The sequence below is a fragment of the Cynocephalus volans genome, chromosome 3 (assembly GCF_027409185.1).
Source record: "Cynocephalus volans isolate mCynVol1 chromosome 3, mCynVol1.pri, whole genome shotgun sequence".
In the NCBI taxonomy this organism is placed as follows: Eukaryota; Metazoa; Chordata; class Mammalia; order Dermoptera; family Cynocephalidae; genus Cynocephalus; species Cynocephalus volans.
Window position 1 is genome coordinate 21,645,503 of NC_084462.1, and position 24,318 is coordinate 21,669,820.

The following is a 24,318-nucleotide window of genomic DNA, read 5'->3' on the forward strand; positions in this document are numbered from 1 at the left end:
TTGAAATTTTGTGTCTGTGTTCATGAGGAATATTGATTTATAGTATTCTTTTCTTTTCTTTTTTAAAAAGATGACCAGTAAGGGGATCTTAACCCTTGATTTGGTGTTGTCAGCACCATGCTCACCCAGTGAGCTAACGGGCCACCCCTATATGGGATCCAAACCCGTGGCCTTGGTGTTATCAGCACCGCACTCTCCTGAGTGAGCCACAGGCTGGCCCCTTATACTATTCTTTTCTTATCCTTTTCAGATTTCAGTAATCAGGGTAATGTTGGCTTCATAAAATGAGTTGGGAAGTATCCTTTTCTCTTCAATTTTCTGGAAGAGTTAGTAGAACTGGTATTATCTCTTCCTTAACAGTTCAGTTGAATATGCCAGGGAAGCCTTCTGGGCCTGGAGTTGTCTTTGTGGACAATTAAATATAAATTAAATCTCTTTAGTAGACAATATGCTATTCAGGTTATCTATTTCTTCTTCAGTGAGCTTTGTAAGTTTGTGTTGCTCAAGGAATTTGTCCACTTCATAGCTATTGTTAACTTTATTGGCATAAAGTTGTTCATAACATTCCTTACTATTCTTTTAAAGTACATAAAATCTGGGCGGGGGAGAAAAAAAAATAATAATAAAGTACATAAAATCTTTAGTAATGTTCCCTCTTTCTCCTGATATTAGTAATTTGTGTTTTCTCTCTTTTTCTTCATCAGTCTTGCTAGAGGTATATCCATTTTATTAATTTTCTCAGAGAGCCAGTTTTATTTTTTAATTTTAATTTTTAAATTTTTTGGCAGCTGGCCTGTATGGGGATCCAAATCTTTGAGCTTTGTGTTATTGGCATCGCTTCTAACCAAGTTTAACCAGCCAGCCCCCAGTTTTAGTTTTATTTATTTTCTCTGATTCTTTTTGTTTTCAACGTAATTGATATCTGTTCTGTTATTGCCTTCTTTCTAGATGCTTGGGGTCTAATTGCTCTTCTTTTCCTAGATTTGTAAGATGGAAACTTTATTGATTTGACACATTTCTTCTTTTCTAATATAAGCATTTAATACTATAATGTTTCCTCTGCCTTATTTGTATCCCATTAATTTTGATATGTTGTATTTTAAGTTTTGTTCAGTTCAAAACATTTTCCAATTTTGCTATGATTTCTTCCTTGTCCTGTAAGTTATTTTGAAGTATGTTGTTTAATTTCTAAATATTTGGGGATTTTCCAGATATCTTTCTATTGTTGATTTTTTTCCCCTTGTTTTTAATTCTACTGTGGCCAGAGAACATACTTTGTATGATTGTATTTCTCTTAAATATATTGAGATTTATTTTTTGGCCCAGAATATGGTCTATCTTGATGAGTGTTAAATGTATTTCTGCTTTTCTTGGGTGGAGTGTTCTGTAGTTGTCAATTAGATCAAATTGGTTGGTAGTGTTGTTCAGCTCTCCTATATCATTACTAATTTTGTGTTCACTTGTTCTATCCAATTCTGAAAGAAGAGTGTTGAAGTATCCAAGTACAATTGTATGTTTCTCATTTCAGATCTATCATTTTGCTTTGTATATTTTGAGCCTTTGTTGTTAGGTGCAAACAAATTTAAGACTTTTATGTCTTCTTGGTGAATTGACTGTTTTTATAATTATGTAATATTCTTCTTTAACCAGGGTAATTTCCATTCCTCTGAAGTCTACTTTGACATGAATAGAGACACTGGATTTATTTTTTAAAAAATTTTAATTGTAGTAAAATACACGTAATATAAAATTTATCATCTTTCAGTGCACAGTTCAGTGGCACTAAGTACATTCATGTTGTTGCTACCATAAACACTATTCATTCACAGAACTCTTTTCATCTTGCAAAACTGCAACTCTACCCACTAAATGCTAACTGCCCATTTCCCCCTCCCTCCAGGCCCTGGCAACCACTATTCTACTTTCTGTCTTTACAAGTTTGACTATTCTAGGTCCCTCATATAAATGGAATCGTACAGTATTTGTCCTTTTGTGACTGGCTTATTTCACTTAGCATAATGTCCTCAAGCTTCATCCGTGTTGTAGCACGTGTCAGAATTTCCTCCCTTTTTAAGGCTGATTATACATACCACATTTTGTTTATCCATTCATCTGTCAATGGGCACTAGGGTTATTTCCATCTTTTGGCTATTGTGAATAATGCTGCTATGAACATGGGTGTACAAATACCTGTTTGAGTCCCTGCTTTCAATTCTTTTGGGTATATACCCAGAAATTACAGAATGGTATATGTAGAATCATCCCCCAAATTGTGAAAAAATTGTATATGTATATAATTATATGTACATATAATATGTTGATTTAATATGTATGATTGCATGTCCCTGGGGGAAAATACAGATGAATTCTCAAACCTAATTAGTGGTTATCTCTGGAAAGTGGGATTGAGAAGGAGGTACTTCTGTCAATTTGTATGTTAAAAAAATAAAAAATTAAAATAATTATTTTTAAGCCAGACATTTCATATACATGTCTTCAATCTTTACATCCAAACTGCAGGATAGGTGTTATTCCTGTGTTACAGATGAAGAACCTAGAGGGCTTAAATAATTTGCCTTATGTCAAAAGACTGGTTAGTAAGTAGCTGAACTAAGATTGAACCCAAGTCTTTGTGACTACGAAATCTGTGTTCTTTGCCCCTGCAAATTATCATTGTATTTGTCCTAATTTTAAATGGATTCATGTGAAAAGGGGAAATATTTTGAGCATTTCTGGTGGCAATTTGCTTTCTTTTCAGAATGGCTTTGGGACACACACATGGTTTCTAAAGAGAATCCCCTACTCCCAGTATCCTTTGAGAAATGAGTATGTAGGAGAGTTTGTAAATGGATGTCGTCATGGACATGGGAAGTTTTACTACGCCAGTGGAGCTATGTATGATGGAGAATGGATTTCCAATAAAAAACATGGCATGGTGAGTATAGACCTGTGAGGATTACATTTCAAAGATTATTTTACACAATTGAAATACAGTAAAAGGCGTGTCATTCTCTAGTAAATTGCATTATTCATTTTGTATAGAATAACTTACTGTTTTGTTAAGGTGATTATATGAATTTTCAAATATTTCCAGCATATTATCGATTGCCTATATATTTAGAGGTTATTTAACTAGTTTGTATTGTGTGTCTGTGTGTGTTGGGTAACAAGTAACAGACAATCTAGCTTAATCTGCCATATATAATAAAGAACAATGTGGGCTCAGGGTTGGTTTGTTACAACGGCTCCGTGACAGCAGGATTTCTCTTCCATCTATCCACAGTATCTCCCACCATGTCAGCTTCTCCCTTGTGCTGTCTCTTCCTCATGATTGCAGGATGAATGTTCCAGGCTTCACATTCCATTTCTCACTAACTACAAGAAGAGAAGAAACTCTTTTCCTAGAAGCTCTGTTTCATTTCATAGAGCTGAATTGGGTCATTTGCTCACCTCTGAGTCAGGAACTGACTATTGGTCTGGGCAGGACAAATATCAGGAGAGTCCCTGTTGTGTGATAGACACTCTGCTGGTCATTAGCATAGTTTAATTAGACACATTCTGTGACCTAGAAATGCTTGAAGTTGGGGAGAGCTTTTGAGGAGAAAAAAAGACGAGAGGAGGGGGAGGTGGAAGAGGTGGAAGGAGAGGATTTACACAATGATGCAAGACTCCAGAAGCCTGATTATATGTGGACTAAACATATACCTTCAGAACAAACTAATAAAAGGCTCCAAATTCTTGAAAAAGCTATCAATGTACATATACTAATGTTTTTCTAAAAAAACTTTTCCTAAACTGCAAATAGTTATTTTTCTATCTACAGGGCCGATTAACTTTCAAGAATGGGCGTGTGTATGAAGGCCCGTTTTCCAATGACCACATAGCAAAGTTTCCAGATCTTGAAGTTGAATTCATAAGTTACCTGGACCTGCCTTCAGAACTTTCCCAAACGAACAAGCCATGCAGATCTTCCATTAGTGCTGGTAGGGAGCATCCACCTGTCAGTTGAAAACAAATTAATCTGTTTTTATCCATGGTAGCCAGTCATGAAAATACACCTAATACTTCAGAAAATAGAAGTTTTCTGTGAGAAACTGTTTTCTTAGTAGGTTTTTCGAATACTCTTGTATCACAGTTTGGTGGAAAATCATTCTGACATAACATTGCTTTTCACAATTATCCCTTACATTTGCCGTCTTTTGCTAGAAATCATCAGAAAGCTTGATGGCAGTGAAAGTCATTCCGTGTTAGGATCGAGCATTGAGCTGGATCTAAACTTGTTGCTGGACATGTACCCTAAGAAAGATCAACCAGAAGAAAAGAAGCAGGTAAAAACCTTTTGTATTGCTCTACATTTATATTTTCGGCTTAAATATTGCTGTAGATTGGATGCCCCCCAAACCTCATTAAAGCTTAAATCCCCACTGTAACTGTGAGGGTGGGAAATCCTATTATGGTAATTGAAAGATGGGGCCTTGAAGAGGTGATTGGGTTGTAGGACCATGCAGTAGTGAATGGATTAATAATGGTTGTCACGGGTTTGGTTCTGAGGGCTTTAAAAGAAGAAAACATTAGAGGTCGGTCTCCTTTTGATCCGCCTTTTTCTGCCATGTGAGAACCCTGGGTCACTATTGCCACCACCAAGGCCTTCACCAAATGTGTTCCTTAGACTTTGGACTTCCCAGCCTCTGAAACTGTAAGCAATAAATTTCATTTTCTTACAAACTACCCAGTTCTGGGTATTTTGTTATAAGCAACAGAAACAGACCAATATAGAAAATTGGTACCAGAGAAGTGGGATGATACTTATAACAAATACTTCAAAATGTAGAAGCAGCTTTGGAACTGGGTGTTGAGGAGGAGCTGGAAAAATCTGGATGAGCAGGCTAGAAAAAGCCTAGCTGCTACTGGGAGTTTAGAAGACAAGAAAACCAGGAAAAGTTTGGAACTTCTTAAAGACTGGTTAAATGGTGGTGAGCAGAATGCTGATAGAAATATGGACAGTAAAGGCCATTCTGAGAAGATCTCAGATGTAAATGAGAAGGAACTTTTTGGGAACTGGGGCAAGGATCACCCCTACTATAAGCTGGCAAGGAATTTGGCTGCATTCTGTCTGTACCCTAGGACTTTATGGAAGGTGAGACTTAAGAGTTGTGAACCAGAATGTTTGGTGAAAGAAATTTCTAAGCAGCAAAACATTCAGGAAGCTACATGGCTACTTGCAACAACCTATGCTGAGTTATGGCAGAAAAGGCATGAGGTAAAGCCAAAATATATAATTCAAAAGAAAGAAAAGGGCAAAAAATTGGAAAATTTTCAGACTGGCCATGTGGTAGATAAACAGAGAGCATTTTCAGGAGAAAAATTTAATGGCATAGTCCAGTGGCCGTTTGCTAAGGAAATTAGTATAGAAGAAAAGGATTGCCAAGAGAAGGGAAAAAAGACCTTGAAGGCCTTTCAGAGATCTTGGAAGCTGTGTCTTCCATCACAGGCTCAGGGGGCTAGGGGCACCAAATGGTCTTGGGTAACAGGCCCTAGGCACCCTCCATGGGCTGGCTGCCCAGGGCCACCTCGGGAGGCTGCTCCCCGCACCAGCACCTCAGCTGCTTTGGCTGCTCCGCTGTGGCTAAATTGGCCCCAGGTGTGGCTGGACCCGCAGCTTTGGAAGATACAAGCTGGAAGCCTTGGCAGCTTCCATGTGGTGTTAGGTCTACAGGCTGGCAGAATACCAGAGCTGTGGAGTCTTTGGAGCCTCCACACCAATTTCAAAGGATGTATGGAAAAGCCAGGGGACCAAGGAAGAGATCTGTCATAGGGGTGGAGTCACTGCATAGAGCCTTCGCTAGAGCAATGCCCAGCAGAAATGTGGACTCAGAGTTGCAGCAAAGAAATCCCACCAGTGCCATGCCTAGTGGAACCATGACAGCAGGACTGCCATGGAGACCCCAGAATTGTAGAGCTACCAGTGTGCAATGCCAGCCTGCAGAAGTTGAAGCATTACCTATGACCAGGAAAGCCATAGAAGTGGAGCTGCCTGAGGACTTGGGGACCCAACCCCCACACCAGCGTGCAGAGGACATTGAACATGGAATCAAGGCACATGGTTCTCTAGCTTTGAGATTTGATGCCTGACCTGCTGGGTTTCGGACTTGTTTGGGACCTGTTACACCTTTCTTTTGGCCTATTTCTCCCTTTTTGAATGAGAATATGTATCCTATGCTTATCCCACCATTGTGTCTTGGACATGGTTAACTTGTATTGATTTCACAGATGGGACTTTGAACTTTGGGCTTTTTTTTTTTAAAAAAAGAGATGACCAGTAAAGGGATCTTAACCCTTGGCTTAATGTTGTCAGCACCACGCTCAGCCAGTCAGTGAACCTGCCATCCCTACATAGGATCCAAACCCATGGCCTTGGTGTTATCAGCACCACACTCTCCCGAGTGAGTCCTGGGCTGGCCCTTGAACTTTGGGCTTTTGAATTGAAACAAGTTAAGACTTTGGGGATGAAATTAATGTATTTGCATGTGAAAAGGACTTGAGTTTGGGGGTTCAGGGTGGAATGTAGTGGATTGAATTATGTCCCTCAGCCTTGTTGAAGCTTAAGTGCCCACTGTAACTGTTGAGGGTGGGAAATCCTATTAAGGTAGTTGGAAGATGGGGCCTTGAAGAGGTGATTGGATTGTAGGACCGTGCTGTAGTGAATGGATCAAAAATGATTGTCACAGGCATGGTTCTGAGGGCTTTAAAAGAAGAGCACATGAAAGGTTAGTCTCTCTCTGCTCTGCCATTTTCTGCCAAGTGAGACTCCTGCATTGCTGTAAAGCCACCACTGCAAAAGACTCACCAGATGTGTTCTCTGGACTGTGGACTTCCCCAGCCTCTGAAACTGTAAACAATAAATTTCATTTTCTTATAAACTACCCAGTTCTAGGTATTTTGTTATAAGCAACAGAAATGGACTAATACAAATATTAACAGAGTCTCCATAGTCCTGGGAAAAAACAGATGGTGATTGCTGTAATGTATTGAGTGTCTTTCATACAACTGATAGATGCTTTACATACATTGTCCCATTTAGTGTGCAAGGCAGCCCTATGAGTGAGCAGGCTTTGTGAGAAAACGGAAGCCCAGATGGAGGGACTCAGGGACTCACCCAGGGCCTCAGAGCCCATAAGAGTCACATCACCCTCTTGCTCAGATCTATCTGAAGGCCAAGGCTGTGGCCCCTTTCCTCTATAGGATATTAATGCTGCTGCGCATTATTAAGGACTGCTAGGGTTCAAAAGAACTTCAAGCCCATATAAGTCATTAGAAACCTAGAAATCCTTACAGACAGAGAAAATCATGTGTACTTGGACCTTGTTTGATTAGCATCCAGCAAATCACAGATACTGAAATCCATCTTCGTAGCAAGGCCCCTGCTGTGACAGGGGGTTGGCTTCTTCTGCGAAACCGTTGTTGAAGATGTCGTTCCCATGAGAGAACCATCAGTACCTCAAGCGTGCGAGGCACTTTGTGCCTTTCTCGTCCTCATCGCTGCCTCATCCGGCCCCGTTCCTCAGGGCCTGGACAGGGACGGCTCCATCCCCCACCCTCCCACTTACTGTCCCATGGCCGACTCTGATTCAGGCTCCTACTGTCACTCACCTCTTCTGCAAAATTCTTGTTAAACACAGAAACCCTTATTACGTTCTCTACTTACAAAAGTAGTACATGATACTTATAGAAAATATAAAAAATACAGAGAAAAGTAAAAGAATCTCCATCCGAAATCTTGGGACTGTCTTTCTCGGTTTTTACTGTGCCTACATGTATAGAGGTGAGCTCATTCTGTTCATTTACTCTCTATTTTCATGTAGTATTCAATGATAGCTATTCAATGTTCATTAAATATTATCCTACATTGTAATTTTTAGATGAATAAACTAATATATATTGATTTGCCAAAAAAGGAGAGATCGTGTTTAACATTATTTCCCTCTCCCACCTATATTTTTTACATGTATTTATTTATTTATTTTTTAAAAATTTTTATTGAATCAATTGATTATGCATATTTTTGGGGTTCAACATTGAGATATGTTGATCAAATCAATGTTACTAGCATATATATTGTTACAGATCGTAATTATTCTTTATGCCCCTTGTCCATTCTCTCCCCCTGTCCCTCCCCCCTCTAATTACCCTAGATTTCTTCTCTCCTTCTGAAAGAGTAATGGTTACTCTGTTGATTTCTTGCCTAGATGATCTGTCCAATGCTGAGAGGTGTGGTCAGGTCCCCCCATATTATCATAGAGCAGATGCTTCTTCTGTCACTCTGAAATGGGCTTTGTGGAGAGAGACATCCTCTTATTTCTTTATCTCTGCTGGTGACTCTCCTTGTGTCAATGCACTCCAGTGGCTGGTGGACCATCTGCATGGTGGTTGTGATGTCTAGCTGCTTTCTGGCAGCCATGGTTATGGTGGTGGCTGTGGTGGGCCACCCATGTGGAGCTGGTGTTTTTGGCATGCCACTTGGTGCTGATGGTGTGCCTGGTTGTGGGGACTGTCTGGTCCCCAGATCCATGCTTTGGGTCCCCAGGTGGGCCCCAAGGTGCTGGTGTGGTATGCCAGGTTGTGGGAGGGGGGTCTGGTCCCTGACTCCATACCTCGGGTCCCTGGGTGGGCCCCAAGGTTCAGTGTGCCTGATTCTGGGAGGGAGGTCCAGTCTCTGACTCCATACCTCGGGTCCCCGGGAGGGGCCCCAAGGTGCTGGTGGTGTGCCTGGCTGTGGGAAGGGGGTCTGGTCCACCTCTCCATGCCTCAGTTCCCCTGGTAGGCCCTGAGGTGCTGGTACTGTGTGCCTGGTTGTGGGAGGGGTGTCTGGTCCCCTTCTCCATGCCTTGGGTCGCTGGGTGGGCCTGAGGCACTGGCATGGTGTGCCTGATTGTGGAAGGGGGGTCTGGTCCCCGGATCCATGCCTTGGGTTGCTGGGTGGGCCTGAGGCACTGGCATGGTGTGCCTGATTGTGGGAAGGGGGTCTGGTCCCCGGATCCATGTCTCAGGTCCCTGGGAGGGCCTTGAGGCGCTGGCATGGTGTGCCTGGTTGTGGGATGGAGGTCTGGTCCCCTTCTCCATGCCTCGGGTTCATGGGCAGGCCCCAAGGTGCTGGTGCTATGCCTGGGTTGGAACTAATATTTTGTCCTTTGCTTACTTCTAAAATGGGGGAACTTCCTCTGGGAACCAGTACTTGAACTGTGTGGTTGAGCTAAATTGCTGTTTTGCTGCTGTTTCCCTAGGGAAGGCTTTTTGTGCAGCTCAGGGTTTAATGGTTGACCTTAAAGGTACTTTGGGCTTTCCAGAAACCTAGTGCACCTTGGTTGTGTAGAAACTCTGTTCTGGGCCTGAGTTTTTTCATCAAACTGCACCCTATGCAATTCTGCATTCCTGACTAGTCTCCTCTGAGTGGTCCTGTGCTGATTGGGGGGCGGATCGGCTGCTCTTGCTGTGCCCCAGTGTTCTGCCGGTGTTCCCATCTCCCCCACCGCCTGTGCTACAAACACTTCCCATGGGATGGGCCCTGGGCTGGTCCCTTGCGATGACTCATTGGCCTCTGAATGGTTCCCCTTTTTCAGTTGTTCTGGCTCGCTCCTGTGTGGGTCCATGGGAACCCTATTAGTGGTCTTGCTGTCCTGGGGGCTGCCAAGGCCCTCTTCTCTCCTGCTGCCTCCAAGTAACTCCATCTGAAGGGCACAGCTGTGGCTTCTGCCGGCTCCTGCTCTATGCGCTTAGCAGTTCCAGCCTTAAAGCAGCTGCGGCCTGAAACGCTCAGAGCAGCTTTTTCTTTCATCGTGGCTTCTCCCGCCTTCATGAACTCTGTAGGTCTCTCCTCCTCTTCCCCTCAGCTCCAGCAGCCCCAGCGTGGCTGATGTTACATTTTTATCGTTGTAAACTGGTTGATTTGTGGGAGAGAGTGACGCTAAGGACCGTCTATTCTGCCATCTTGACTGGATCCCTACATTTACAATATATATAATTCATTTTCCAGTTTGGAGTTCTATATCAAAACATGTGGGTCTTAGGATTATGGGTTTTATTTATTTATTTATTTATTTATTTATTTATTTATTTATTTATTCCTATTAGGATTATGGGTTTTAAAGTATATCTCGACTGTTTTATAATTACAAAAGTAACACATGCTCTTATAAAAAAAATTCAAACATGACAGAAATATGACACCAAAAGTGAAGGAATCCTATAATTTAATTTTTTAGGGATACCTTTAAACATTTTTAATGACTGGATAATAATTCATAAAATGGACATATTGCAAGTTAGTCAGCAAGTCTTCTATAGTTTTTTTCTTTACTTTTTATTTTGAGATGATTTTAGACTTACAGAGGAGTTGCACAAATCATAGTTTCCATATGCCTTTCACTCAGCTTCCCCTGAGGTTGCCATGGTACAATGATCAAAACCAAGAAATTAACATTGCCACAATGCTATTAATCAAGCTACAGACTTTATTTGAATTTCACCAGTTTTTCTCCTAAGGCCCTTTTTTTGTTCCAGGATTCGACCCAGGATCCTACATTGCATGTGGTTGTCTGTCTCCTTCACCCGCTTCTGTCTGTGACAGCTCCACTGTTTTCTCTTCCATCTTTTATTCTTTCATGGCCTTGAGACTTTTGAAGAGTACTGGTCAGTTATTTTGTAGAATGTCCCTCAGTTTGGGTTTATCTGATGTTTTCTCATGATATGTATTTCTTATCTGTTATTGGCATTATTTTGTCAAAATGTGGGTGTCTTATTTTGAGCAGAGGTTCTAGATTATTCTAGTTTCAGCCAGAACAAGCCAAAGCGAGCAAGCAGTGATCCTCGAAGCCTGCAAACTATCCTTTCTCATCCAGTGGCTGCCTTTGCTGTCAATTCCGCATACCTAGCCTGGTGTTCGGGGCCTACTGTGGTCTGACATCCACCCATCTTCCGGCTTGTCTCCATCAGTTCCCCTCCTCCTCACCATGAGCTCACAAGCTGACAGTGGCTGCATGTGCTTAGATAGCACTCTGCTCTGGGCATGGTCCCAAATGCCTTTAATTCACTGAATCCTTCCAGCAGCCTTGGGGGCAGGTACTGTGGTTGTCCCACTTTGCACACGAGGGCTGTGGCAGAGAGAGATGACGGCCTTACTCTAGGTCACGCAGCACCACTGGCATTCTTGGAGCACCATGCCCTGTCCACTCCCAGGCCCTGGCCACCACTCGGGGTGCCTGCTCTGCGTGAAGTGCTGCTCATTTTCCCATTCTCCGAGGCTCAGTTTCACATGCGGCATCCTCCAGGAAGCTTGTTATGTAGAATCTATCTCCTTTCTCTGTGGCTCTGTCCTAGCAATGATACTTCCTTATAAGGTATATGTGTCTTATGTTCTTTAGTAGATTTTAAGCTTTGTGAAGACAAATTCTGTATTGTGCTCTAGAAAGACGCTTTTAGATAGAGCAGACTATAAATATTGATTGAGTAGAATTAAATTTTAAAAAGCAGGAGTTAATGGTGAGAGGAAAAAAATACCTGCTGCAGCTGTCCAGGTGGGGCTTTTCTGTCTCCCTGAGGATCGCAAATACTGTTCTTCATCTTCTCTGAACATTTTATTTAAGAGGCTGAGGCATGGAGTAAGTGGTTTTGGAGAACGGGACATTGTATAGGCTGCAGAGTTGCATGTATGGGGAACGTGGGGCAGCATAAGGACATCTGGGGCCTGGGGAAAATCCTAAAAGGGGGCAGAGAGGGAGGTTAGTAAAGCAATCAATGTGAGTATTGCTTATTTCAGACTTCAGCCTTAAATGTGATGCTAGTTGTGTGTTTTTTATACATGTCTTTTATCAGGTTAAGGAGTTCCTTTCTATTCCTAATTTGCTGAGGGCATTTATCATGAATGGATGTTAAATTCTGTCAAACCTATCAATTGATATGATCATGCATTTTTTCTTTTTTAGTCTATCAATATGGTGAATTACATTGATTGACTTTTCAAACATCAAATGAGCTTTGCAATCGCAGGGTAAACCCTGCGTGGTATTGATGTATCATTATTTTTATATATTGCTGTATTTAGTGTATTTTGTCAAGGATTTTTGCATCTATGTTCATGATCTGTAGACAACAGAATTTTATTGCTGCCATGGAGATAGCAGTATGAAAGAAATTCCATTTCCAGATAACATATCTTTTTACTCTTAGTCATAAATTACATTTTATTGACTTGGGGATGGGCAGGCAGAATAAACATTTATTGACCTCTTACAATGGTAAGAGGTACATATTATTACTTTACATGCGTTATCTTACTTTTAGAAAACAAGGTATTGTGTCCTTTACTTTTGTTCTTATTAGACAGGATTAAGATGTGCATGGCTTTCTTCTTTCCAGGTAGAATATGCTGTTTTAAGAAATATTACAGAATTAAGAAGAATCTATAGCTTTTACAGCAGTCTAGGATGTGATCACTCTCTGGATAATACCTTTCTGATGACAAAGCTTCACTTCTGGAGATTTCTGAAAGATTGCAAATTTCATCACCACAATATAACTCTTGCCGATATGGACAGGATATTAAGTAGTGAGTATTCCAGGTCCTTCATATCTCTAAAGGATAGTATAACGTAATGTCATATGGAAACAAGATAAGAAATGTTGAGGGAGTGGAGAAGGCAAATGTTGGGAGAAGTATTCCAGAAATCAACATATGGTCTTGTTCTCAAGGTGCTTGTTATGCACTTGAAGAGACAGTACAAGACCATCTTCAGCAAAGTATGGCCTGTGGGCCTAATTCAGCCCATTACTTGTTCTGGTAAATAAAGTTTTATTGGAACACAGCCATGCCTGTTTGTTCTCGTATCGTCTGTGGTTGCTTTTGCCCTGCAAGACCAGAGCTCCATAGTTGTGACAAAGATTGTCTGGGCTACAAAGCGTAATATATTTATGGTCTGGCCTTTTACAGAAAAGTTTGCCTATCCCTGATCTATAGGAAAAAAAAAAAAAAAAGGCACTAAATTATCAGGTCAGAAGCAAGGAGGGTCAGGAAAGACTTGACGTAGTCTAGAAAATGTTTTAGGCAGTCTTAGTTAGGATTGGTATTGATTTCAAATTAGAAAATTCATGCAATACATTTAAGAACTTTGAATGTTTTACTCCTTTCGGCTGAATTCTGGGAGGCAGAACTGAAAGCCTCAAATATCTATTTGAAAAATATTAGAAAAAAACACCCATTTACTTCAAACCTAAGTGTTCAAAACATACTTTAAATCCATTTAGAATTAGCAGCATTAATCAAACTGTGGCTCAAATTACTTTGAAAAACACTGGGATAAGATATCCTATAAGTTTCTTGTAAAGTATCCAGGTAGAGATGTTTCGTGTGGTACTTACCTTTTAGTTGGACGCTTATATATGTTCAGAATATTCTCCAAGAAATGAAATACGCCATCATATTCAGTTCCTTGAATTGTGTACCAGGAGCAAATAAAATAGAAGTCTCTAGAAAATACTAGGCATCTTCTCCAATTTTCTTATTTTAGCCAATAATCACATACCAGTTGAAGAAATTCATTCTCCATTTACAACAATACTTTTGAGAACATTTTTGAATTATCTCCTGCAGTTGGCTTACCACATTCATCACAAAGAATACCAGTAAGTACTACTTCTGGACTCTTACAAGGGGACTAGGGCAGAGCTAACTCGTACTACAGTTTTAATGTCCTCTTTTCTTCATAGTATTTGTTTTTACGTACTCTTGAAATGAAGGACTAGACACAAAACTTTTCCGTTAATATTAACTACAAAGCCATAAAACACTAGATTAAAACTCTGAAAACCCTTCATATCTGAGTTGTTTCAGTATTGTACATGGCTCTTGGGATTTTATTCAGACATCGTCACAACCAACCCTTCCTTCTTAGGTCAGAATTCCCTGTCTTTCTCAGAGTACAAGAGATATTCTGTATACATATGTATTCTTTTAACTTTTAAAAATAATTTTAGACTTACAGAGGCGTTGCTAAGTTAGTACATAGAGTTCCTATACATCCTTCCCCCAAATTCCCCTAATGTTACATCTTACGTAACCATGGTACATTTATCAAAAGTAAAGAATTAACATTGCTATCATACCATTAACTCAATTACATACTGTTAGCATTTCCCCAGTTTTTCCACTGAAGTCCCTTTTCTTTTCCAGGGTCTAGTCCAGGATCCCACATTCATTTTGCTGTCATGTCTTCTCAGTCTCCTTCAGTCTGTGACAGTTTCTCAGATTTTCCTTGTCTCTCATGAATTTGACACTTTAAAAATAGTGGTCAATTATTTTGTAAAGTATCACGTGACTTTGATTTGCTGATGTTTTCTCATGATTACACGGAGGTTTTGGATTTGGGGGAAGAATACTATGGAGGTGAACTGCCTCTCTCACCATAGCACATCAGGAGGTACATGATGTCAGTATGTCTTATTACTAATGACGTGAACCTTGATCACTTGGTTTAACATGGTGTCAGTCAGGTTCTTCTACTGTAAATTTACTATTTTCCCCTTCCTATACTCTATTTACTAGAAGTTATTAAGTCTAGCCCACATTCAAGGAGAGGGGAATCAAGTTGTACCTGCTGGTGAGAAGAGTAATTATGGTATCTTTTTAATCACAGAAATAGAAGCCCATCACTCTTTTTGTGCTTTACAAAACTGATGACTGAGAACATTCATCCGAATGCCTGCCGGGTAAAAGGTAAATATGAGAACAATAGGATTATATTTACCATCCTCTTTCCAAAACATAATTCTGTGATCATTTTTTGAATGTTTATATTTTTAGGCAATTTATTCCGGGAGCAACAGCGGACACTCTATTCCATGAATTATATCGATAAGTGCTGGGAGATTTATGTAGCTTACTGCAGACCAAATGCAGCCCCTCCCCATGAGCTTACAATGAAGATGAGGCACTTCCTCTGGATGTTGAAAGTAATCACTTAAGTTTGATATTGGTTTTATATTCATAGGCATTTTGATTTTATTTATTTATTTTTTTAGAAGATGACCGGTAAGGGGATCTTAACCCTTGACTTGGTGCTATCAGCACCACGCTCAGCCAGTGAGCGAACCGGCCATCCGTATATGGGATCCGAACCCGGGGCCTTGGTGTTATCAGCACCGCACTCTCCCGAGTGAGCCACGGGCCGGCCCGGCATTTTGATTTTAATTAAAGAAAGTCATGACATTCTAGCTGTGATATGCAAATAAAGAGGTGAAGATCTGGGATGAATTTTCATGGCCATTGAATGTTTACTGAGCCTCTTGACATAAGAGTGTGATTCTGACAGTGGAAGAAATAGAAACAGGGATTGCCTGCCTAATGTGCTTGCAGATTAGGGGAAGGGGATGGTCCGTGGCCTACAATACCTTTACACATACAGACCTAGCCATTAAAGGAAGATGGGAGAATGACTGTCATTTAAAAAAATTATCGTTAATCAAAAAAGTAATTTTTAAAAGTTATTAGTTTGCAAAATAGTGACAATATCTTATTTATACAATGTTCTCATACTAACTATTGGTAGTTTTTGTTCCATGATACTTTTATTTATTTTTTTGTTACTTTTTTATTTATTTTTTTGGCGGCTGACCAGTACAGGGATCGAACCTTGGACTTCCTTGGTGTTACCACGCTCTAACCAACTGAGCTAACTGGCCAGCCCTCCATGATACTTTTAATTTGTCTTTGTGGGAATACAAATGATAAAATTAAAGGAATCAAATACTAACAGAGTGCTTCAAAAAATTTAACAGTGTTGTATGTATATGAAAAACTGGCAGTACCCTAGTGTCTAACTATAGGAAAACAGTTTCTTATAAGTATGTGATATTTGGGATAGGCCATTGTACAGCTGTTTATTTGTTCACCTTTCCCCTTTCTTCATGGTCATCTGTCCCCACAGAGTAGGTCAGACATCCTGGTTTTGGATAACTGCATCCTCATCATGGTGTTTAACATGTTCTTCTTTTCTCTACATTTCCATCAACATGGTAGTTAGAGTTACAGACTTGGTTAGAATCAGGTGTTTTGTTTTCCTACAAATCCACAGGTGTTTCCGTGTACTTCCTGTTGCATTACATAAGGAGTGTTCCCTTTTAGTGATGCTGAGATTGATCACTGGGTTCATATGGTATCTGCATGATCCTTCCGTTATAATGTTTTTCATAAACCTTTCATTAGTGACTTTAGCAGCCCTCGATGGTCATTGCTAATGTCCATTATTTCAGTAGGGGTTGTACAATGGTAATTTTCTAATTCTATCATTTCTTCTGCATTTATTAGCTGTGAATAATTTAAAGAAGTTTACTTCCTCAGCTATTTGAGTACTCTGAAATATAGTACATATAGGGAAGCAGGGATAAATGCTTGGTTTTTCTCTTTAAGGTGACTAATGAGCTTTTAAAAATATTGTTAATGCCTGGATTTATATAATTCGATGTGTTTTAATCCATTGCTGTCATTTTTTTTGTTGGTGGTCAAATTGTCCCATTTTTGGCCAGTGAGAGTCCCTTCAAGTTGGCACCTGTTACCTTGAATGTATGGATTGATGTTCTTCATCAGTTTTGAGAATTTTGCTTCTGAACCATTTTTTTCTCTCTGGGAGTTCAACTGAAATAATTTAGATATTAACACTGTACTCTTTCTCTCTCTTTTCTCTATTTTCCATTCTTTTTTCTCTTTGTGTAGCTTCTTTCATATAGCATAATTATTCTGAGATTCATCCATGTTGTTGCATGGATCAATAGTTTTTTTCCTTTTTATTGCTGAATAGTATTCCACTTTATAGATATACCACTATTTATTTATCCATTTATCTATTGATAGACATTTGGGTTGTTCATTTGTGGTCGTAGTGAGTAAGGATATATGAACAATTGTGTACAGGTTTTTCTGTGGACATAGTTTTCATTTCTCCGGGTTAAATGCCCAGGATTGCAGTTGCTGTCTTGTATAATAAACATCTGTTTAATTTGTAAAAAAAACCTGCCAAACTACTTTCCAGAGTGTCTGTACCATTTTACCTTCCCACCAGCAATATTTACCAATATCTGTCTCTTAATTGGTGTATTCAGACCATTTACATTTCGTGTAATTTTCAGTATGTCAGATGTAAATCTACCACTTGTTGTTTTCTGTTTGATCTGGGTTTTTTTCCCTCTGTTTTCTTTTTCTTTTTCTAAAATTTTTAAAAAATTATTTTAACTTTTCTTTTATTCCTGTTTTCTTTTTCCTGCCTTCCTGTGGGTTACTTGAACTTTTTTTTGGAATTTTATTTTATCTAACACTGTTTTTGGGTATTCTGTCTGTACATTTATCTGTCAATCAGTACACTAGATTTATCACAGTCTAAGTTTTGTACATGGTGTGAGGTTGAGGTCCGACTTAATTCTTTTGTGTATGGATATCCAGTTGTCCCAGGACCATTTGTTGAAAAGACTCTTTCTTCCCTCATTGAATGGTTTTGACATCCTTGTTGAAAATCAACTGAGCATAGATATATAGGTTCTGGACTCTCAATTCTATTTATCTATATGTCTGTCCTTTTGCTAGTACAGCACTGTCTTGATTACTGTTGCTTCCCCATTGTTTGATGTAACTTTTTGTTCCTTGCTGAAATATTTTGCAGTCTATTTTTATCTGAAATTTCACAGTGATGTAACTTTGGTATCTTTTTACATTTATTATCTGAACTTTTACATTTGAGACATATGTTCTTCAGTATTGTGAATTGTTCTTAAATTATTTCTTTGGTATTTCCTGCTTCCCTCTTCTCCATTTTTTATGGAACTTGGGCGTCAACCCTCCTGGAACAATTTTGTTTTATTTCAGTCTTTTCTCTCCAATCATCCATATCTTTGTCTTTTTTTGTTCTCCTTTGGGAAAGACTTCCTATTTTAATCTTTTAACCCTTACGTTGACTGACTCATTTCTGCTATTATATTTCTAATTTCCAAAAATTTTCTTCATTCTCTGTTCTTTTTAAAACAATTCTAAAAAATGTTATTTTGTTTTGCTTTTATTCTTTTTACACAGATGTCATATTTTTGTCATCCCACTGAAGAACTGAATGATTTGGAGGAGAGAGGCTAAATGGAGATTTTTGCCCTCTGCCCTTTTACATTGCCTCTGTTCCCTCCAAATCCTGCTTTTCTGTTTTTGTTTTGTTCTGTGGCTTTTATAGTAAGCCTTTCCCTCAAACGTATGGTGAACCTTGGCTGTCATTCATATATAGGATTGAAGCTCTTTGTGGATGGGTGGCACTTGTCAAAGGTTAGGTTTCACTGTACAGTCATCAGCCAGGAAACTGCCCCATTGCTCCGGCCCCTCCCCGACCCCCCAGCTAATTGTGACTATTGACAGATCTTTTCTCTTGGATGTTTAGTTTTCCAAGAGAAGATTTCTCTTAACGCCTACACAGAGGATATGAACCTGGTTTTCACAGTTCTTGGAACAGAGTGAAGGGCACGGCTGTGTGGGAGGAGGTTCCTTACCAAGACCCATTTTCACTTAATCCTTGTTTTCGGCAGAGCACTGTGACTTTAGGGGAGCTAAGTGTTTTCTGGGCCAAATTCTCTATCCTTCAGTATCTTTAGAGAGTAAAATCTGTCTTCAGCTTCAGTGTGGAAAGGGTCTCCACAGGGACTTTTAACTAGTCTTCTTGTGTTCAGTCCTCCTGAAGAATGGCCTTCAGAGATGCTTCTCCTTCCTGAGTTCTTAAAGCATGACCTGACGAGCTTCTTGACTCCCAGAGCTCTCTTTTTCCTCTGTTTTTCTGAGTCTACCAGTCCAGCACTTTCCAGCCCGTGCAATTGTGTTGATATCTCACACCCGGATCATCTACTCTCCCGTTTTGTCTTGTGCTTATGAAAAAAAAAAATGCTTTACTGCTATTTTAGAGGGATTAGGGAAGGGATAGAGAGGCAAATACATACCAGTGTTAATCCAGGTTGCTTTTCAAAATGATCAGTTTTTAAGATATTAATTTCTGATACAATTCCTTAATGCGTTGTATTGATATAAAAAGACATTAAGAGATATGGCTGTTTGTAATTATAGGCAATTATGGTTTGTTTGGTTGTGTTTTTTACAGGACTTTAAAATGATAAATAAAGAATTAACAGCAACCAAATTCGTGGAGGTAATAGCAGAGGATAATCCTTTTATTCATGATGGAATTGACAGCAGCTTTGAACTTGAGGTTTGTAAAGAGGTGTCACAAATGGTAGAGATCCAATACAGGCTGTTTGTTTCACCTAGGATACCAAGAACCAAGTTTTGATCAAAAATAATCTGAACCCAAACACATAAAACTACACACACACACACACACACACACACACACACACACACATACATACACACGTGAAGGCACTTCAAAAAGTTTATGGAAAATAGAATTAAAAGATTAATACTAATCTTTCCAGAACTTTTTGTTTGTTTGTTTCTTTTTTTTTTTTTTTTTGTGACCGGTAAGGGGATCGTAACCCTTGGCTTGGTGTCGTCCGCACCGCGCTCAGCCAGTGAGTGCACCGGCCATCCCTACATAGGATCCGAACCCGCGGCCTCGGTGCTCCCAGCACTGCACTCTCCCGAGTGAGCCATGGGGTCGGCCCTTTCCAGAACTTTTTGAAGACCCCTCCTTGATTGCATTGGATAACTAGAAATTAATGTTAAAAAGAATATTTCAGATGTCAGGAAATAGTGAATGAATATGAAATGAACACTCAAATCAATCATGGTCCACTTCCAGGTGTGTCAGAATGAACGAGACCCTCTATGTTTTCTTCTGTTTCAGCTGGTTTTCCTGGAATTCTTTGAAGCTCTTTTAAGCTTTGCACTCATCTGTGTCACTGACCAAATGACTAAATCCTATTTAAATGTTCCAAATGATGATTTGTCTGGAAACAAACATGGAAGTATTTATACACTAGTAAATCAGGTAACAAATAATATCTGAGCATTTACAGACCAAGGAATTGTTTTATTCTGAAATAGTTAAACCTTCATCATAACCTTCTTGGGCTTTTATAACCCTTTCAGGAAATAATTTGACTTAAATAACTTAAGATGACTTTTCATATTTTGAAAGGAGTACATTGTTGTTTTTCTATTTTGGGTTAGAGAAAATGTGTTTCCTGGTCATGACCCAGGAAGTAGACTCCTAGCCACAGCAGTGGAGATATCATAATGAAAGTCAGAGTGCATACCGACATTCTGAGTGGACTGCTATGGCAGATTAGAAAATCTGCTCTATATTTTGTTGTATGTGTCTAGCGTTTATAAGAGTGGAAAGCCCGTACTGAGCAAATCTGTCAAAAAACAGTTCCTGAGTGTGCATGAGGTGTTAAACAGGTGTCTGAGCACGGGGCTTGCTCACAAGGAGGGACACTCTAGACTTCACTGTGAGACCTTGGCAGAGCAGGTACAGAGTCAGCAATTTGTGAAGGATCCAACCTCTGGGTCAAATTGAGACAAATCCATTTTTGTTGGGGGGTTTCAGGTTAGTGAGCTTGAAGGATTTCTGATTTTGAGACATTCATTTGGAACTGCAAGGGAGAGTCTTGGGGGCCCACTGAGCCCCATAGTTGGGAAACTCTTCAGAGCTGCCCTTATGAGGAACCTTCTCACTGTTGTCCAATGAGCATCTCTTACTATAAATCTCACAGGCTTTGGATTCCCGGTGAGGAAGCTGGGGGCTTCATGTTCAATTTCAGCACCTCTTTGCCCACTACATCAGCCAGATATGCCTCCTCCAGGCTGAGTATATGACTGATGGATTCTCCAAGTCATCTGGGAGCCTGGACATAGGCCACAGTCTGGGTCTGGGGCTGTGATGTGAGGGAAATGAATGTCCAGGGGTTGGCTGGTTAGCTCAGTTGGTTAGAGCACAGCGTTATAACACCAAAGTCGAGGGTTTGGATCCCCATACTGGCCAGCTGCCAAGAAAAGAAAGGTGAGGGGGATGAAAGTCCACATTGAATTCATCTATAATTTCATGGAGGGCATCACCATGGATTCCAATAACATGGGTGTGAACATGCTGGTCTAGGGAACATCCTCAGAAACCATCTGTTCATGTTCATTCCCAGTTTTCAATATGGCATTCCATGTAGTGTCTTTTCATAGATTATAATAATAATTTGGTCCAGGGGTCAGTTTCCCTCATCCTTTTCTGGAAATTGGATGTTCATGTTTTGCTCCAAGTGAATCACTTCTCCCTTTTGACCAGTAAGTTCGGGATGGTATTTAGAGTCCACAGAGATGCTCACCTTAAAACTTATTTAAAGCCCAATCTTCTTGCTCAGCTTGCAGCAACTTCACACATTCCAGTAATTTGGCAAGGTGAAGTAGAATAATTTTCTGGGGAAAGGAAACAGTTGTACAGAGAAGGAAAGCAAGGTCCGGAGATCTTCATAAGGCTCTCCTTGAGTTGTCAGCTGAGTGTACTGATGTGTACATGTCTGCAAGGAAACTACTGGAGGTCAAGGAAAGAACAACCAGAAAGAAGGAAACTAATCCCTAGGACTCATGTAGGGCTAGAGATAATTTATATTCCTAATAGGTGGAGTGGAGAATCCTCATAATGAATAAGGGGCATTGGGTTGAATACTTAGTGTACTGCTTCAGTATTTGGGTCCTAGATTAAAGGAGGCTCTGGGCTCACCGAACAAAGCTTGAAAAAGAAGACTTAAAAGGATCCAACTATTTCCAAGTGACTTAACTACATCTCAGAACAAAGCACAAAAATATGTAAAGAAATGCCAAAATTTTCCAGCACTTAACAATATAAAATTCAAAATGTCTAGTATACAATCAAAATTACCAGGCATGTAAAGAAGTAGCAAAATATGACCTGTACTATTCAACAAAAACATATCCAGAAATGACACAGATGATAGAATTGTAGACAAGTCCTTATTATAGATATACTCCGTATGTTCCAGAAGGTAGAAGAAACCAAGAACATGTTAAGGAGAGACTGTTGTGAGGTTGTCGCCCAGGAAAGGAACCAAACATTTAATTAAGAATTTTAACAGAGTCTTTATTAGCCGGCCAGCGAATGCCTCCCCTAGGTATTTTGGGAGAACAGCACTGAGCCTTGGCACATGGGTTTGTCCAGGTAGGTAGCTAGGTTACAGAAGCCGAAAGTGAGCCGTTAAAGCAATCAAGCATACAGATTTTCGTTGTGTATGGCTCCTGTTCCCATGTAATAGTTCACTGTGTATGGCTCCTGTTTCTATGAGAAGGTCAATGGTTTCTCACACGGTGCTGGTGGTGGGGCATTTAGCCACCTAAGAAGATGGCATTGGTATTGCTCAGGGTCCTCTGTTACAGGAGACACATTAATGATGAAAAATACTCTGGATGGAATAGATAACATATTTGACTGTACTAAAGAAAAGATTAGTAAACTTGAAGACACAGCAATAGAAACCATCCAAATCAAAGCATCCAGGAAAACAAAAACAAACACAAAAACAAGTGTCAGAGGGTTGTAAAACTTTAAGCAGCGAATACAGTCGTGTGTCACTTAATGACAAGAGTTCTGAGAAACAACGCGTACTGAGAAATGCCTAATGACACAATATTGAGAAATGAATTGTTAGGCAATGTCATCACTGTGTGACTATCACAGTGTGTGCTTACACAAACCTAGGTAGTATCGCCTATACATACCTAGGCTACATAGTATAGCCACCATCTATATGAAGTCTGTTGTTGACCAAAACGTCATAATGTGGCACATGACTGTATATGTGTAATTCACATCCCAGGAGAAGGAAGAAAACAGAAAAATTATTTGAAGAAATGATGGCTGAAAAATTTTCAAAATTTATGAAAACTATAGACCCTCAGGTCCAAGAACCTCAACAAATCCCAACAGAAGGAATATGATTACATCAAAGCACATTATAACCAAATTGTTTTCAATCAGTGATAAAGAGAATATCTTAAAAGCAGCCAGAAGAAAAAGCCACATAATGTACAGAGGAACAGAGATAAGAACAACAACAGACTTCTTATTCCAGTGGAGCAGCATCTTTGACGTACTGAAAAACAAAACAACAAAAAAACAAAAAACCCTGTCAACCTGGAATTCAATAACCAGCAAAAGTATCTTTCAAAAGTGAAGGTGAAGAGAGAATTTTGGAGACATGGCAGTTGGAAGCACCAGGAATCTGTCTGCCCACCTAGATAACACTGGCAGCATCTGTCTCATGTAACTATTTAGAACTCTGGAGTCTGTTGAAGGCTTCCAGCTTCCAGGGGAAAGCTTGGATGGAATGTGGTGGTTAATACTGGTCAATTTCAGCTCTTAGCTTAGCAGCAGTCACCCATCCTCCACCCCCAGCACTGTGACAGATGGCTGTGCATGTGTTCCTGGGGCAGCGTGCAGACAGTTTGTGGGAGCTAGGGTAGGAAATAAGGACCCTGTCCTCCAAATATTTGTATATGTGTTTTGATAACTGAGTTCTGCTTCTGATCACAAAGGTGCAGACACAGAGGCAGGAACCTACTGTTGCACAACCTTCCGCTTTTTAAAAGCACCCCTTCTGAGCTAAAGTGACTTCCAGGGACATCACTCTCCCTCATTTTATTTTATTTTATTTTATCTGTTTGTTTGTTCATTTATTTATTTATTTATTTATTTTTCCTCTTTTGGGAGTCAAACATTCAAGACTAGGACATTCAAAAGTAGCTACACATATGGGGGAAATTAGAAAGTTACTGTGCATACCCAGGGAAAGGTGAAGGCTCAGAAAAGTTCTTAAGTTTACACTTCAGGCTGGCCCTTAGCATAGATAATATTATTAAATGTATATTATTAAATGTATAAATGTAATAATATTATTATTACAATAATAAAAACCAAAATGAAACAAAAACCCAGCAAACCCAAGGGAAGGGGGAGAATCTGATTTCCAGAGTTACCACATTATTAGATTCAAATATTCAGTTTTCAACCAAAAAAATCACAAGGCCTACAAAGAAACAAGGAATTGTGCTCGATTCAAAGGAAAAGGTAAACCAACAGAAATCGTCTTTGAGAAAGACCGGATGGCATACCTACAAGACAAGGACTTTAAAACAACGGTTTTAGGGATCCTGCAAGTACTAAAGGAAGATGTGGAGAAAGTCAAGAAAATGACATTTGAGCAAAGTAGAAATATCAGTAAAGAGATAGAAAGCCTAAAAAGAAACTAAAGAGAAACTCTGGAGCTGAAAATTACAGTAATTGAAAT

General features: G+C 39.7%; 1 protein-coding gene across 1 annotated transcript in view; it reads left to right on the forward strand.

The window, feature by feature from the left end:
- Positions 1-24,318, forward strand: part of RSPH10B (radial spoke head 10 homolog B) — a 57,788-nt gene that overhangs the window by 14,075 nt on the left and 19,395 nt on the right. The window contains exons 7-15 of the mRNA XM_063088293.1: positions 2,759-2,935; positions 3,824-3,983; positions 4,207-4,328; positions 12,412-12,601; positions 13,560-13,674; positions 14,685-14,764; positions 14,852-15,000; positions 19,164-19,271; positions 19,869-20,012. Of these exons, the coding sequence (XP_062944363.1) occupies positions 2,759-2,935; positions 3,824-3,983; positions 4,207-4,328; positions 12,412-12,601; positions 13,560-13,674; positions 14,685-14,764; positions 14,852-15,000; positions 19,164-19,271; positions 19,869-20,012 (1,245 nt within the window). The remainder of the gene's footprint in view (positions 1-2,758; positions 2,936-3,823; positions 3,984-4,206; positions 4,329-12,411; positions 12,602-13,559; positions 13,675-14,684; positions 14,765-14,851; positions 15,001-19,163; positions 19,272-19,868; positions 20,013-24,318) is intronic.